The sequence below is a fragment of the Micromesistius poutassou genome (genome assembly GCF_964030765.1).
Source record: "Micromesistius poutassou genome assembly, contig: SCAFFOLD_4661, whole genome shotgun sequence".
Lineage (NCBI taxonomy): Eukaryota > Metazoa > Chordata > Actinopteri > Gadiformes > Gadidae > Micromesistius > Micromesistius poutassou.
In genome coordinates this window covers 1-17,286 of record NW_028177826.1, presented here as the reverse complement: position 1 = coordinate 17,286, position 17,286 = coordinate 1, and the positions used below count along the sequence as shown (strand labels likewise).

The following is a 17,286-nucleotide window of genomic DNA, read 5'->3' as shown; positions in this document are numbered from 1 at the left end:
CTAGGCGCTGGTGCTCATTGCGCACACAGCACTCCGCCGGGGATGTCGAGTGGAGCTCCTGCCGGCTGACCTACTTTCTCCCCGGCCTCTCGCCGGTGTTTACAACCGAGAAAATACCCGGAGCTCTGCGAGGAGGAGACCGGCTTCTCGTTTATCTGGACTAAATCACACGGGCTGTTCCCCTACAGACCCACTCCGGGGACACCGCTCCTCGGGTCCCCCCAAAAGCACCCGTTTTACGGCCGGTTATGCAATGTGAAGGCGCTGCGCTGGTGGATGGTGGAGCCCCGTCTGATGGAGACTATCAGCCGGAGTTGAGCCTGAGAGCCCGTGTCCGGCATGGAGGAGGTTCTGCTGAGGACTTGTAATCGAGGTACGTGCGGTTCGCCTGTGTTTCGTGTTCCTCCTTCGGCTGGACGGTGAGGAGATGCGGCTGTCACCGGGTTTAGAGTCGGGGAACATGAAGTTCTCCTGACAGAGTGGACTCATGTCGGACTTTAGAGACCCAGTGAGTCGTGTTCCGGACCGCTGTGGCTGAGCGGGCTGCTGTACTACTATGGTATTAATGTAGGAGTGTCAAGGTAGTAGTCCTTACTGCAGAAAGCATATGAAAGGCATATGACACAGTGTCATGAGCCGGAGCCCACACTGTACCACTGGCCGGTTCTTACAGGTTGTCCTCACCTATTTTCTGAGGTTCATGATGTGTGCTCGGCGATCTCCAGCTCTAACCACGGTTATAAACGGAGCAAAACAAAGCAGCGTGGACTATTCCGGGCTCAAGTCTCAGGTTGAGGCTATTTGAGTGGCCCGGCAGGGTGCTGGTGAACTAAACTAAACGGTGTGTTAACGGGTTGTTGATGTACTGTTTGTGTTTTTTCCTGTGCATGTCAAAGGTAAAGGTGACCGAGTTCTTCAGTGTGTTCCTGAGGGAGGGTCGCATAAGTTTGCTTTACACTTCAGTCATATCGAGGACTGTATTATTTTTTTTGTGTGTGTGTGTGTGTGTGTGTGTGTGTGTGTGTGTGTGATAACATGTTTACCTATAACAACCACACAAAAGATTATTTTTAAATTATAAATTATGATATGAATAAATTACTTTATTTATTCATATCAATGATTAAAAACATGTTGAAAAAGACCAAGATCCTCAGGTGTTTCCTGAAGATGTTTGAACCGTTGACTGAACACTTCTGAGCAGAACCTCCTGCTGATGAGACAGGAACGCAGGCAAGGATATTCCTCTGTGTCAATACTGATTCAACTCTACCATACTAGCAGGTTTTCTGGGGAGTCTGATGGAGATGTTTCTGTAGTGCCGACCATAGAATCCACTCCTCACAGACCTTAGACACCTGGTCGGATCTACTGGTGATTAGCCTGGTCTCTCCTCCTGCTTCCATCTTAAAACGAATGAACTACAAGTCGCTCTTCACTACAAAAAGTATGAGTTGTTCCAGTACTGAAACCAGTATTGGAAATTCCTCAGATACTGCCTAAAATGTAGTATCTGGTATCGGCAAGTACGCAAGTCTATGCGCCGATCCAGTACCGTCACATGACTAGCTCCTTTAGGCAAAGAATTTCACAAACACTAATATTTGTAGTTACAGTTCTAGATGCTGTATCGGTATATACTCGGTATCGGCCGATACTCAAGTTCAGGAATCAGAATCGGTATCGGAAAGGAAAAAATGCTATCGGAACATCTTTAAAAAGGACATGAGAATTAACGTTATTTTCTTCTTATTCTTTTTCGTCACTGTGATTTCATGTCTTTCATAAGACTTTAGGACTACCAGGGAGTCATTTCAGGGTCTGCTGTGTAATGGAATATGTGCCACATTGCATTAGACAAGGCTGTTTGTATAAAACATGTTTCCGATTCCCCGTCTCCTTTCAGGGTGTGTGTCATTAGATCACGTGGTCAAGTTGGACGACTAAAGACATGACTTAATCAAATGGCCATACAAAGATAATTATGATAATTATGTAATAATGTCATTATTATCATTATATATGTATGTATGTATTGTTAAAAAATGTATTTTGGACCTCAGCTTTGATCATTTGTGGAGTATTATTATATTATATTATTATAAAGAACGGCATTAATACTCAGGCTCTTGAAAGCCCCTCATGGCCGTGCTCAGCAGAGCCTGGCTGGTCTTCTGTTGGCAGAGCATGTAATAAATATGTCACCTCTCGTCTGCTTCGTTAAGTCTGCTGGTCTGGATGGCTGGCATCTAGCCTTTAACCTCAGAAGACTTGGCCGTACACTTCAGTGTATAAATAAGGAGCTATCTCTCTATTTCTCTATTTCCCTGTCTGTTTGCCTGCCTGCCTGCCTGCCTGCCTGTCTGTCTGTCAGCCTGTCTGTTTGGTTTACATGTTCAAAAATATATATACAGAGACATCATGAAATACAGAGAATCTGTACAAATATAGAGATACATTAAAGAGACACAGATGTAGGGTTACAGATGTAGAGATACAGAGGAAGAGATAAATTAAAGAGACACAGATGTAGATATACAGATCTAGAGATACAGGATAGAGATAGAGAGATGTACATTTACAGGATAGAGATACAGATGTGGAAATACAGGTGTAGAGATACAGGATAGAGATACAGATGTAGAGATACAGGATAGAGATATGGATGAAGCTGAACTGGAGGTGTGCGGTGAGAAGATAAGAAGGTCAGAAGATAATCATTGACACACTTCTTTTACCTGCAAACCAAGGTGTTGTTTTAAACATGTTGAGTATTGGCTCTGTGTGTAGGACATGTTTTCCGATATGAAGAAACACAGACCCATGGCGAAGGATATTATTGGCAGTGATGCATGGCTTTTCTAGAAGTAATCAGAGAGAAGTTTCTGGAAGCCATAGTTTTACCAGGGTGTGAAATGCCTGGTGTTCATCTGGGGCTCCACTGCCCAGTGCTCCCAGCCTTACAGAGACTCTACCAGTGGCTTTTCCTGCCCACTAGGTGGTGCGAGGGAGTGGAGTTTATCTGGATCACCCGCAGGGTGCTAGTATAATAACTGCTATCAATGTCAATAAGATAATACCGTCATTTTGAAAAAACTGGAGAAAAATCCTTTATTAAAAAAATAATGATTCTGATGGCTCTAAGCTGTTATAAAACACACACTTAACACACACCTGCGACGGCATAACAATTAATTATCTGTATTAATGTGCCACTAATTATTGCAGCAGCAGATAAAGCTTCTCTGAAATATTTCCATATTTCAATGGGTTAACGTAAACTCGTGAACCCATGAACCCTGAGCTCTCAAGCAGAGCTGCCGTTCAGGAAGAACCAGGATTCCAAGGTTGGAATGATTACAGGCACTTCACACGGCCGGGGAAGCCATCGGGGCAGTAAAGAAACAGGTTACTGATTGGCCCCTTATCTCCTCGGAGACACATTAACGCGGCCCCTCTGTACTTGACCGCGTCGACACGCGTGAACTTGGACCTGCTAGCTTCCAGTGTCCAGAGTTCAAGGGACCAGGCAGCTGTCACTGCACTCTGTTGCAGTGTGTAAACGTAGAGAGGCGTGGTGGTGGTCAAGCCCGACCCACTCCATCAGCGTTGGAGGGCCAGGTGTAAGGTGGTGGCCGGCGGTTACAGATTGATCCATTGATTCAATTGTCAAAAGATTGATCAATGGAGTTCGTGATTAGAGACTGCATGAATCTAAAGTCAAACTTCAGCAAACCTTTGGGTTTTCACCTCAATCCCAGCGCTGTCACGTTCTGTGTGACAGAAACGTTTGGTCCCTATTCATACCTTAATATCGGGTTAATATGTGCTCACTTGTGTTTCATAGGGCAAGTGCATTCAACAGATGTTCCTACAAAGGTTTTTTTTTGTTGGTTAATGTGTTACGCCACACAAATGGCTGAGGGCGATTTAGACAAGTTCAACAAGTTCAGAGAGAGTTTGTGTAACCTTGCATTCCCAAACTTGAGAGGTTCGGAGAACAAAGTTATATGAAGAGACTTTTGTATTGTATACTCAGCCTGCATTTCATCTGGCATGAGACAACCCTTCAAATGTTGCCCCCCAAACAGTCGATAGTCTTTCAGTTATGCAAAACAAAATTCTTCATGCAGCATATATAATCAAGCCATGATGAGACTTTCCATTATTCAGTTGTTTCACAGAAATGGCTGTTGTTTACGCGGAAGGGAAGTTCTTAAATCCCTCAAAGGAACTCTGATCTGCAGCCAATGCCTTTGTTCACCAGGGAAAGTAGAGGCCAAAGCCTTCGCTTTTGAGATTATTTAGAAAATTAACTTCTGAAGAAATAACTCTGACGGGCCCGGAATAACGTCTTCACAGAATTCTGAAGACCAAACGCTTGTAGCTTTCGTTCATCATTAAGTCTGTTCCTCCTGCTCAGTTTGCCCTCTGTATTGAACAGCTCAGCTCTGTCTGCTGCTGGGCTTCAGGTCAAATGTGTGGGATGAGATAAGCTCAGCCTTGAAGATCCCATAATAATTGTGCATGTGTCATTAGTCAGACATCCGTTCTCTGGAAGAGATGTTTAGCAATAACATGTTGGTTTGTTGCCTTTATGACGACAAGATGCTCTAATCTTTCCCTCCAAGCAAACTTTGTAAAGGCACGGAGGTGTCTCTAACGAAGGTCCAGATTGCATCCTGTGTCATCCTTAAATACATTCACACAACAACTTTTCCACTGAACCCAAGTAATAATCGCTGATCCTGTCTGTGTGGAAACAATGGTTCTTGTGTCTTGCCAGAACAACGCCGACTGCATTCGCTACCAGGATTCAAAGTTTTAAACGGCAAGTTGATGAAAACCTCTAAAAGAGAGTTATGTTAGCTGATGAAACCAACAAGACTGTCTATATTTAAAGCTCTGGACGTCAGATGGACTCTAGCTCTTCTGGTCAGCAGATGGTGCTACCTCTGCCAAGTGGCTCGTCCCAGCTAGCTGCCGATGTTCAGCGAGATATCATCACACATTATTATCATCATGATTATTATCATTACACTTCTGTGTTCAACTGCTGCTGTTCCATCTCCGTGGGCCCCAACCTCACCTTCGCAGCCCGCAGAGGCATCGCCAAGGTTACGACCCCTTCTCCTCCATGAAGGCAGCTACATGTGTTAATTAGTATGACACATCTTCACATTAGACACCAGACGTCACTGAGTCAGGGTCTTTTGGGGACTTTTTGGCAGGCTGTGCTCAGAATCACTGACCTAAAACCAGTGGAGTGTGATTCTGTGTTAACTGCGTGGGCTGACAGATGTAATACAGCAGCTCCATGTGTGCCAGGCTTTCTTGGTTCCTGAGGGTGTTTCTGATCTGAATGATATCTGATGATGTCAGGTTCTCTACTCCAAACCCTTGTACTCCACACTGGGTTATTTTATGAACATGCTCCTGTACTTTATCCTTAACTTGAGCATATGGCTTTTTCTTGGTGTTGGAATACTTGATTAATCGTGTGGGCAACGGTTTGTAAAGAAAAAATATATATTTAGAAAATGAATTAAATAAAAAAGACAATAGAAGAGTAAGAGAAGACAATTAGAGGAAAATATACATGTAAAAAAAAGAACATTAAAATCAGTTATATTCCTCAAGGGTATGTATTGTGCATCAAATACTGAATATAAAAACAAGAAGCTGTAGTAGATCCTACAGAAACGTTGGAAAGAGTCTGTGTGATGGTGTCAGATTCATTCAGTCGTCACTCGATGAAGACAGCCAAAAGGAACTGAAGGCACAGGAAACAAGCTCAGGCGCACTAATAATACCTCCTATCTGTTATTGCTCTGGGTCACCAGGACGATGACCGGGATTATGAAGGTGGTGTTATTGTTGTGAGTCTCCCTCCCTGATTAATAACCTCTGCTGGGTCTGTCAGATAAAGGGGATGCATTGATACAGTACAACCAAATACACATTGTGTCATAGGGGAGAGTCTAGTGGGTGTGTAGGGTGTTGACTCCCTGCTGAAAGGTTCTGGGTTCGATGCCCGACGTCCGCAGCCCACCTGTAGGCATCGTAGAGAAGGATGCCCCCCAACCCTTACCCGCTTCTCAAAGACATCGGTCTGAATTCACTCTGTTGAAGCTTTGGATGAAAGCGTCTAAATGATGAGATGAAGAAACATGACCTTCAACCCCGTCATATCTGGTTTGCTCTTCGCAGGGAACCCGTTTCTCGTGCATCGGGTTCATCGTTCCCGTCAGCACAACGTCAGTGGGTCGTGAACACGCGGTTCTCCTCTTTTCTCAGCGTCTTCAGCGTTTTCTTCAGTCGTCTCCATTCCAGGAGACAGCGCTCCCTGTCTGTCCCAGGATGGGAAGGGAACCCTGCCCAGAGCAGTCTCATATGCTCTGTACAGACACAGTGCTGCTCCCCTGTTTCTAGGTCACAGCCTCCTCCTCCTCCTCCTCCTCCGCTTCCTCACCTCATTGTAGCACACCATAGCTACACTCTGGTTCAGCCTATATTTACATTTAAGTGAAAGGTGGTAAATGTTGGCATGTTTGCAAATGCTACAAGAATAATTGAATTGAAGGGTTGTAATTTCTGTCACTTCTTTCCTTCCTCCCTCCCTCCCTCCCTCCCTCCCTCCCTCCAGACACCAGTGACAGGGTTTCCCAGCCAGGTTTCCAGGGGCACTAGGTCCAGACTGGATGGGCGGAGGTCACACAGGCCAGCAGGGGGCCGAGTGATGGACAGCCTGTCAGACTTCAGCGGACCCTGCGCTTCCAGTCGCAGGGAATGGGAGTGAGTAGAACTCACCTGATACTTGAGCAAACTATCGACCACTCTTTCATAAAATCGTATTGTCATTAAGCAACTATTAAGATGTTAAAGCTGGGGTAGGCACTTTTATGGTAGGCACAGAGATATCTAGATTTTGAAAGTATCCAACTGAAACCCCCTCTTTTTTATGACAAAAAAAGCCTCTTAAATGAATTGCCTACCGCAGCTTTAACAAGAGTATTAACTAACCACAACGTCCACGCTGTGACGTAGGAGATGTTCTTCTCTAAGGGTTCATGATTAAAGATCTTTGTATCTTTGTGTCACCTCACACGTATCTCTATAAATGACCACTCAAATGAGGGGACTCATTTCAAGAATGGCAATCATTTTGTCCTGTTTTGTTCCGGCTTTCAGCACCAGCAGCTGTGTTGACGATTTACTGGAAGAAGATGAAAAGGATCGAGCTAAAAGGTACTGAAACTGTGGAACTAGTTCTGTTGGACTGTCACACAAAGAGACTAAAACATGAACCGCTTATATATATATATATATATATATAAGCGGTTCATGTTTTAGTCTCTTTGTATCTTTGTATATATATATATATATATATATATATATATATATATATATATATATATATATATATATATATATAATATTCCTGTTGTTCTGTCTTCTTTCTCTATCATACATCGTTTGAGGTGCTCTTCGAGCTGGTCTCCAACTTAACTCACCTTGTGTCTCCACCTTGTGTCTCCACCTTGTATCTCCACCTTGTATCTCCGCCTTGTGTCTCCACCTCACCCCTTGTCTCCACCTTGTGTCTCCACCTCACCCCTTGTCTCCACCTTGTGTCTCCACCTTGTGTCTCCACCTAACTGTGTTCTCCACCTCACCCTGTGCTCCACCTCACTTTGTGTCTCCACCTCACCCTGTACTCTTCCTAACCTGTGGTTCCACTTTGTGCTCCACCTCACTGTGCTCTACCTGACCTGTGGTTCCTCTCGGTGGTGTGCGAGGGCAGGGCGTCCCGGAACAAGTCGGAGAAGAAGCGGAGGGACCAGTTCAACGTGCTCATCAAGGAGCTGTGCACCATGCTGCAGGTCCAGGGGCTGCCCTGCAAGATGGACAAGTCCACCATCCTGCAGAGGACCATCGGCTTCCTGCAGAAGCAGAAAGGTTCCCTCTTGTTTTCTCTAGGGATCCGTCTGGGAGGGGGGTAGCATTAGGGTGTTGGAAGTCCAACACATTAGGGTGTTGGACTTCCAGCCGAGAGGTCCTGGGTCCTGGGTCTCCCAATCCCCAATGTCCTCGGTGTACCTGTAGGCCTTTTAGAGCTAGATGACCCTTAACCCCTACCTGCAACTTAATGACCTGTCTCTCTACTGTCTAACCCCTACCTGCTCCTTAATGACCTGTCTCTGTACTGTCTAACCCCTACCTGCTCCTTAAGGCAAGGCAAGGCAAGGCAACTTTATTTATATAGCACTTTTCATACACAAGGCAGACTCAAAGTGCGTATGACCAGGTCACTTAATGACCTGTCTCTGTACTGTCTAACCCCTACCTGCTCCTTAATGACCTGTATCTCTACTGTTTAACCACTACCTGCTCTGGATGCTAGTTGCTTTGGGTAAAAGCGTCTGCTACGCTACATGACTAAATAGTTAGCGCCCAGAGAACAGTGTTGATATTTGCTTTGAGGTTTGATCATCAGTGTTTATAATTAGTTCACTGCTGCTGGGTAAGATGGAGGAGTTAGCGTTTATATAAATCAAACACATCTTAAGTTATTAGATAATGGTCTATACTTTCACTAGGCTGGAACACTTCATTTGAAGTTCAGTTCCTTGTGTTCATTTAAAAGGTTTCAGGGAGCCGTTCCAAACTCTTCTGGGGGAGTGAGTGTTGCTAATCCGTCTGATTCAGTGTCTGAGCTGAGCGCAGTGCTGCTAATGGCTAACTGTTGGCCATCTCTCCTCCAGACATGTCGGCCCAGAACGACAGCTGTGACGTGAGGCAGGACTGGAAGCCCTCCTTCCTGAGCAACGAGGAGTTCACTCAGCTCATGCTGGAGGTGAGACCACACCGCCAAACTACGCTGGAGGTCAGCAGTTGTAGAGTAGGTGAAGAGAGGTTCAAACTAACTGCTACCTGATGACTGTAGAGGTGAGATACTTGAGGGATAAGCCAGACTAGTAAACTAGTATTGGAGGTTAGCAGTATAGGTTAAACTAACTGCTGTCTGACAGTAGAGGTGAGATACTTCAGGAGTAAGTCAGAACATTCAACCAAGGCTGAATGAAAGGTCCCTCCTATAGGCTGACCACTGGACTAGCCGCTAGCCTCTAGCTTCAGTCTGTCACTGGTTCAACGTTTTTTGCACTTTTGCCAATTTGGCACACCACTGTTTGTACATACAGGACCTTTTATAACAACTTTTAAACTTTTATATCAAAAGCTATGTCAATGATCTCCTACGACCCGGTCTGCAGATCAGACCCACAGGCTCATAGACGCTGGGTAGCAATGTGGAGAAACCAGCCAGAGTGAGCTGGATTACCTTAAAACCCTCACCTCTCTGTCCAGGCCTCACTCCAAAGCCATTTACAATGCACCATCACACATCAATAGCGATGTCAACAGCTCCTGTGACCCTGCAGATCACACCCACAGGCTGGTAAATAATAGGCTTGGCAATTTAGACACACAAGAAACAGACACAGCACACCATCGATCCGACCATAAAACAACAGGGAGCGACCGTTCTACGACCCGGACCTCTCACCATGCTGCCGCTGACCTCGGTCATGTTTTGTTTCCAGGCTTTAGATGGCTTCCTGGTTGCCTTGACGACGGACGGAAATATCATCTATGTGTCAGACAGCGTCTCTTCTCTGATTGGACACCTGCCGGTAAGATATCCTCAAGACAACAAGAGAAATATATATCCCACTGTAATGAGGGCAATCAGAGCATTGAGACCATCGCCCATAGCTGGTTCCTCCTGGTGGTCTCAGAACACTGAGACCCTCACCCCTAGCTGGTTCCTCCTGGTGGTCTCAGTACACTGAGACTCTCAGCACTATTTGGTTCCTGCTGGTGGTCTCAGAGCATTGAGAGCCTAACCCCAGAGTGTTCCTCCTGCTGCTCTCAGTCAGACATGGTGGACCAGAACATCCTGAACTTCCTGCCGGAGCGCGAGCACAGCGACGTTTACAAGCTGCTGTCCTCCCACATGCTGAGCTCCGACCCCGCCAGCTCCGACTTCCTCGACAGTGAGTGCCCCGCCCCGACGTCTCTCCTCCGGCTCCCCCCCCCCCCCCCCCCCCTCCCTGTCTCCCAGAACCAGTGATTTGATTTAGTTTTCTACCTCTGCCGGTCTTCTTTATCGTTGTAATGTCAAAGATAGTGCTTTACTCGTCCCATCCAGACAAAATTAATTCAATTTAAATGTCAAACTCATTCAAATTCATTAGATTTAAATGTTAAACTCAATCCTATTCATTCAATTGAAGTGTCAAATCCTTTTAAATTCATTCAATTTAAATGTCAAATTCACATAATTTCATTACCTTTCATTTTAAAGTTTTTATTTTGTACTGTGCCGCTGACATCATGAATCAGTCTCACTAATTAGCTTGCCACAGAACTTCTTTAAAACACGCGTTGGTCTCTCTGTCAGAGTGGACAGCGTCTCCCTCGTGGACGCCAAGCGTCTGCAGAGCTGTGGTGTTAACCTCTCACCTCACTCTTACCGTTTCTGACCGTTTTAACGTCTCCCTGTGTTAATATGATCTCCCTCTATTGGATTACCCTTCACAGCGCAGCGTTGGGAAACACTTTAGCTAATAATAGGTGGCTAGCCCGCTGGTGCTGCTATAGTTAGGGGGACGGGCGGCTAATCATTATGTGTTACCACGGTAACCTTGAGTGATGCCCGGGGCAAAGGGCTCCAGACGGTGACCTTAATCCTGGACGGGTCAGCTGGGCTTAAGTCACGGCGCAGAAGATGAGGAGTTCTTCAATGTTCTAATGACTATCTCCTCCTACCCCTCCTCCTCCTCTTGCTCCTCCTCCTCCTCCTCTTCAACTTCATCCTCCTCCTCCTCCTCCTCCTCCTCTTCTTCCTCTTCCTCCTCCTCTCCTCTCCCTCTCCTCCTCCTCTTCCTCCTCCACCCCTCTCTTCCTCTTCTTCCTTCCCTCTCCTCCCGCCCCACCTCCTCCTCCTCCTCCCCCTCCTCCTCCTCCTCCTCCTCCTCCTCCCCCTCCTCCTCCTCGTCCTCGTCCTCCTCCTCTTCCTCTTCTTCTTCCTCCTCCCCTTCTCCTCTTGCTCCTCCCCCTTTCCTCTTCCTCCTCGTCCTCCCCTCACCGCCCCCTCTCCTCCTCTTCCTCCCCTCTCCTCCTTCCCTCTCCTCCTCCTCTTCCTCCCCTCTCCTCCTCCTCCTCCTGCTCCTCCTCTTCCTCCCCTCTCCTCCTCCTATTTCTCCTCCTCCCCTCTCCTCCTCCTCCTCCTCTTCCTCTTCTTCCTCCTCCTCTTCCTCTTCCTCCTCCAGGTGAGTCTCATGTGGAGTTCTGTTGTCACTTGGCGAGGGGAAACATGGACCTGAAGGAGCCTCCCATCTACGAGTATGTCAAGTTCATAGGAGACTTCAAGTTCCACAACAATGGTAAATATCCAGTTATTCACCGTGCAGCACACCTGGTATCACTAAACATTACTTAGTACTAGACTTAGCACACCTATATCACTAGACCTAACTTAGTACCAGACTTAGCACACCTGTATCACTAGACCTAGCTTAGTACCAGACTTAGCACACCTGGTATCACTAGACCTTACTTAGTACTAGACTTAGCACACCTATATCAAAAGACCTAACCTAACCTAGTACCAGACTTAGTCCACCTTGTATAATTTTACCTAGCTTAGTACCAGACTTAATCCACCTTGTATAATGGTCAATACTCACACACAAAATGCTAAATCCTACACTTTTCTTGCAAAAGCATACTTTGCCCTCAAAACAGTGTTAACTCTTCCCTAAATGGTATTTTCTTTTCAAATGAGAAACATACATCATATGAGTAGACATTTCACCCCATTGAACACTGGTGTGCAGAATGGAAAACACTATAGTATGAATGGAAAACACTATCTGAATGCTTCATCAGTAGAATTATGCTTTTGCATATTCAGTATTACACTGTCACCTGTTGGGTGTAAAATATTGCCATATGTTTTTACGTACACTCAAATAGAAAACAACACACAAAACTTTACAGTAACAACAAATACTGTATTTGTTTCCAAAATGTGCAGTCTACTGTAAATCACAACAAACAGGATGATGATTATTTAGGATATTATCCATCTTATGGTGGAAATGTACTGGATATAAGTATTGACCCTTATGGGTATGTGTACGTGTATGTATTTATGTAGGTAAGTGTATGCATGTATATGCAAACGGGGTGTTTGATATAAGCTGAAGCTTCTGCCCTACCCTTTGGTTATGACCAATAAAAATGCATTAATTCGATCATTCATTCATTCATTCAGATGTTTTGTTTACAGTATTGCCTATTTTCTGTTATCTCTTTCATTTCATCCTGTTTTCATCCTGTTTGCTGTGATTTATAGTAGACTACACATTTTGGATACAAATACAGTATTTGTTGTAAAGTATTGTGTGTTGTTTTCTATTAGAACCTAAAAACATTAACATTAGGTTATATTTTACACCAGGTGACAGTGTAACACTCAACATGCAAAAGCATAATTGAACTGATGAAGCATTCATAGTATAAAAAAATACCATTTAGTGAAGAGTTAACACTGTTTTGAGGGCAAAGTGTGCTTTTGCAAGAGAAGTGTAGAATTTTGGATTTTTAGCATTTTGTGTGTGAGTTTTGAAATTTGTGTTTTAGGGTTTTGAGAAAGTGAGGTAGTATATCAGGAAATATGTTTAAGCAATTGTGAAAAACTGTAACTCCTTGAATCGAAAAGTCTGTACCACTATTAGAAATCTACAAAATCCATCTCAATGTCCATCTTACCACGTTTCATTCTGAGGAGCTGAAAGCAGCTAGGAGAACCTCTGGTGTTGGTCTCAGTGCCCCTTGCTGAACGTGTTATGTCCTCCCCCAGTGCCTACGTCCTCCTGTAACAGCCTGGAGCTGGCCTTACCCCGAACCCTCCAGTCCTCGCTGGAGGAGCAGGTGTGCCTCATCGCCACGGTGCGCCTGGTCACTCCTCAGTTCCTCAAGGTGACGCCCCTAGTTCCTACAACAGGACTGTCTTTTTGATGTATCTCCATCTTAATAAGCATTAAAGTGGAGATGAACCCCATATCTCTTCAGTTGGTCAATAAATCCATCTATGTCTCACAGAGAGAGTCGGGGAACATTTCTGTGTAATCGGAACGTTGCTGCTTCTCCTGGTTGAAACCCTTTACCAGAATGGACGTTTTTTATTGGCTGTGCACCGTGGCTCAAGCAGTGTGACGCTGGTTTAATGCAACGTTTGACGGTTTTGTCTAAAAAACCTTCATGACCGCTCAGATCATCAGATCATCAGATCATTCTAAACTTTACATTTTAAACGGTAAGTTAAAAGGGTTTACTTACTGTAAACCCTTTCAATTTAGTGAGATAGTAATCGTTATTGAAAACATCCATGGCAAGATTTTCCCAACCTTTCTTCTAAATGTGAGTTATCCCACAGTGAGCAGCAGTAGATCGATGCTCCTGGTTCTCCAGCCGAGGTCACTGTTTCAACGCTCAATTCTTGTCTGTTTCAACTTTGACCTCTAACCGGCTGGTTTCTAATCGGCTGGAGGGACAATCTGTCTTTTTGTTTTCAGGATCTGTGCAACGTTGAAGACCCCTGCGACGAGTTCACGTCCAGACACAGTCTGGAGTGGAAGTTCCTGTTCCTGGATCACAGGTGGGGACCACGCTGGATTTACTTTTTATGTAGAACTAGAACAGATAGAAGCGCACCACACACTGATGGGACACGCTACAGATGAGTTGAGACCCACAAGGTGCTGTCCACGCATGAGTAGGACCGTCCTGCTGTTGGTAGAGACTCAAACTGCTTGCAAAACAAGCACCACTGAGAGAGCATTCATATCCAGGTCACGACCTCCTGGCCTTACAGACACTCACCTCAAATCGTTATCATCAGCTAACGATCGATGGAGCAGATTTACAAACACCCACTCGACAGCAGCCCATCTCTAATCAAAGCACAGAGCAGTCATGGTACCCAGGATACGCCGGCAGAAATCGGTCTAGATGTTCTGTCCTGAGGTCAGAGTTCAGAGGGCAGAGCCAAGCTGAGGACGGCGATAAGATTCCTCCTCAGTTGAGACCGTGTTAAATATTGTACTTACTGATGCAAAGACCGCAGGCAGTGTCTCCGCAAACCGAATGTGAGGTTCATACAGTTTGTTCTCTATAACAGCATAACTTTATAATTATTGGAGTTATTGGGAAATTGTTTTGGTTGTTTTGTAAAATGTGATGTGAAAAATATATATGTATAAAAAATATATTATATATATATATATATATATATATGCTTATGACTCCTCTGTGTGTGTGTGTGTGTGTGTGTGCGTGTCTGTGTGTGCACATGTGTGCATGTTGTGTTGTGTTGTGTGTGTGTGTGTGTGTGTGTGTGTATGTGTGTGTGTGTGTGTGTGTATGCACAGAGCGTCTCCCATCATCGGCTACCTCCCCTTCGAGGTGTTGGGGACGTCAGGCTACGACTACTACCACGTGGACGACCTGGAGCTCATCGCCCAGTGTCACAAGCACCGTGAGATTCACTCACTCACTCACTCACTCACTCACTCTCTCACAATACACATGCTCAAACACTGTGAGACTCACTCACTCACTCACTCACTCACTCACTCACCCCTCCCTTCCCCAGTCATGCAGCTAGGGAAGGGGAAGTCCTGCTACTACCGCTTCCTGACCAAAGGCCAGCAGTGGATCTGGCTGCAGACGCACTACTACATCACCTACCACCAGTGGAACTCCAAGCCCGAGTTCATCGTCTGCACCCACACTGTTGTCAGGTGGGTGGCCCCCCCCCGCTGCTCTCCGTCAGGCCTAGGTCAGGGGTCAGAGGTCAGGGGTCAGGAGGAGTCCTTCAGGGTCTTGAGAGGTCAAGAGGTCATCGGGTGAACGTCACACGCGGAGCACCATTTAAAAAAAATAATCGAAACCGATGGATCAATAAAGCGGTTCAGTATGACATAAGGGGAACTTTAAGTATGATTATTTTCAGGGGACAATTCCAAGCTACATATGATGGATAATAGTTTGTAGTTTGTAACCCAGTAGAGCAACTGAGCCAGTTGCTTGTCCACAAAGCCACAGGGGCCAGGAAGACATTACCCATAAGCACTCTCTAAATTAACTGACTGTTTACAGTTGGAGAAGTAACCAAAGAACCTAAACTGGTTATTATTGTTACTTTGCATACTAATGGTCAAAAATATCATTCATAAAAATTCCTGCTATTTATGGATTGATGGTCAATCCATCAATAGTCGAACATCTTGATATGTATGTTAAGACAGGCAGCGTTACAGACATCAGAGAGGCTGCTCTGTCGGCTGATCACAGAGATTAAAACCGTAAGAGATGGTGTGTAACCAAATGTGTTGACAAAGGGGTGGTCTCTGAGTCATTTTCACACTTCATCATTGAGGAGTCTTCCTCAGTGCTGTAGGAGCGACCATCTGTTTGGCTCCTCCCCCATCTGTCCGCAGCCGTCTTAGGAGTGGCGGAGGTGACGAGTGTGTGTTGTGTTTGTGGGCTCAGCTACGCGGAGGTGCGGGCGGAGAGGAGGCGAGCCATGGGTCTGGAGGAGATGTCCCCCCCCGTGGAGCTGGCCCCCTCCTCTGTGAAGGTAGGGGAGCTATGAACCCTTAGAACAGATCTGAAGAAGTAGAACCACACTCTGTTCAGACCGCCGGTACCAAAGCAGCTTCTCATCTCCTCCTCCTCCTTTTTCCTCTCCTATACCATTCCTTTCTCCTATTTTGTGTCTTCCATTCTCTTCTCTCTCTAAATGTTCTCCTCTCTCATCTCCCCTGTTGTCTCTCCTCCCTTTCATCGTCTCTCCTCTTCCCCCTCCTCCTCCTCCTCCTCCTCCTCCTCCTCCTCCTCTTCCCCCTCCTCCTCCTCCTCCTCCTCCTCCTCCTCCTCCTCCTCCTCCTCCTCCTCTTCCCCCTCCTCCTCCTCCTCCTCCTCCTCCTCCTCTCCAGGCCCAGGAGCTGTACCTGGACTTCTGCTCCACCCTGGACCCTCCTAAGGAGCGGACCAGTGCGGCGCGTTCCGTCTCCTCCCGCGGCTCCAGGAAGTCCTCCCACCTGGGGCTGTCCGACTCCGCCTGTAAGTCACACGACCGGGGGTCACATGATCCAGGGGTCACATGATCCTGGGGTCACATGGTCGAGGGACACCTGGCTCTGAACCCTCGTCTGAATTTCTATTTCCTCGTATTTCTTGATTGAAGTTTGGAGTTTAACGATGGAATAATATTGACGTTGTTGACAGCTCTCGCTCAAACGCTGGGCGAATAATAGAATCAAACTCTTATTTTAACTATACACAACCCTTGATGAAGCAGCCTGTGTGTCTAACCAGCTAACCTGTCCCTGCTGCAGCCGCTAACTCGTACACGGAGCCCTGCACCCCGTCGTGGCAGTCCACGTCCATCGGGACGGATAACTCCACCGCCAGGCTCCAGCCCGGCGGCTCCAAGGTCCGTACCCCCGCCTGCTTTAAGGAGCTCACGTTCAGCTTCAGGGGACGCAGTGTTGTCGTTAATGCCCTTGTAGACGTTGGCTCAGACAGAACTCTGAGTTCTGTTCTTTGACCCCAGCTCAGCCTCCGTCCCCTACCCCGCTGTGTGCCCGCGGTGTGGTGATATCCAGAGTGTGTGTGTTGAGGTTCTGTGTCCCCTAAAAGCAATTATATCCAAAGTATGATGTTGAGGTTCAGTGTCCCGTCAAAGAAATTACATCCAGAGTTTGTTTGTAGAGGTTCTGTGTCCCCACAAAGTGCAGTTATGCACACGTTGTGTATCCTCATGTCTCACGTTATTCAGAGTGTGTGTTTTGTTCTGTGTCCCCACAAAGTGCAGTTATGCACACGTTGTGTATCCTCATGTCTCACGTTATTCAGAGTGTGTGTTTTGTTCTGTGTCCCCACAATGAGCCGCTATTGTGTTTGCTGACTTCCTCTGTTGTTTGGGTCAAGGTGAACGGAGTCAAGGAGTAGATATATGATCAATAGAGTCAATAGAGAAATATAATTGAAAGTCAAAGCCATCAACAGATGATAGGATTAGTTTAGAAAAAGGTTTCTTTAGCACAGAATAGCCACCATAGCCAAGTGTAAAAGTGCTGGATAATAAGAGAACCGCACACAAAGTCCTCAATGTTAAGACGATGCTACACAGTTCTGTGGCTGCTGTTC

The 17,286-nt window shown here is 46.0% G+C and overlaps 1 protein-coding gene across 1 annotated transcript; it reads left to right on the top strand.

The window, feature by feature from the left end:
• Window positions 1-313: 313 nt before the first annotated feature.
• Window positions 314-16,570, top strand: LOC311375012 (circadian locomoter output cycles protein kaput-like; the record flags this gene model as incomplete). The annotated part of the gene is made up of 15 exons (XM_084490720.1): window positions 314-373; window positions 6,647-6,795; window positions 7,192-7,248; window positions 7,805-7,959; window positions 8,766-8,857; window positions 9,606-9,695; window positions 9,938-10,058; window positions 11,337-11,450; window positions 12,932-13,050; window positions 13,647-13,729; window positions 14,502-14,608; window positions 14,726-14,873; window positions 15,625-15,712; window positions 16,071-16,197; window positions 16,473-16,570. Coding segments are annotated over exons 2-15 (1,455 nt in total), but the record flags the coding sequence as incomplete, so codon positions are not given.
• Window positions 16,571-17,286: the final 716 nt, after the last annotated feature.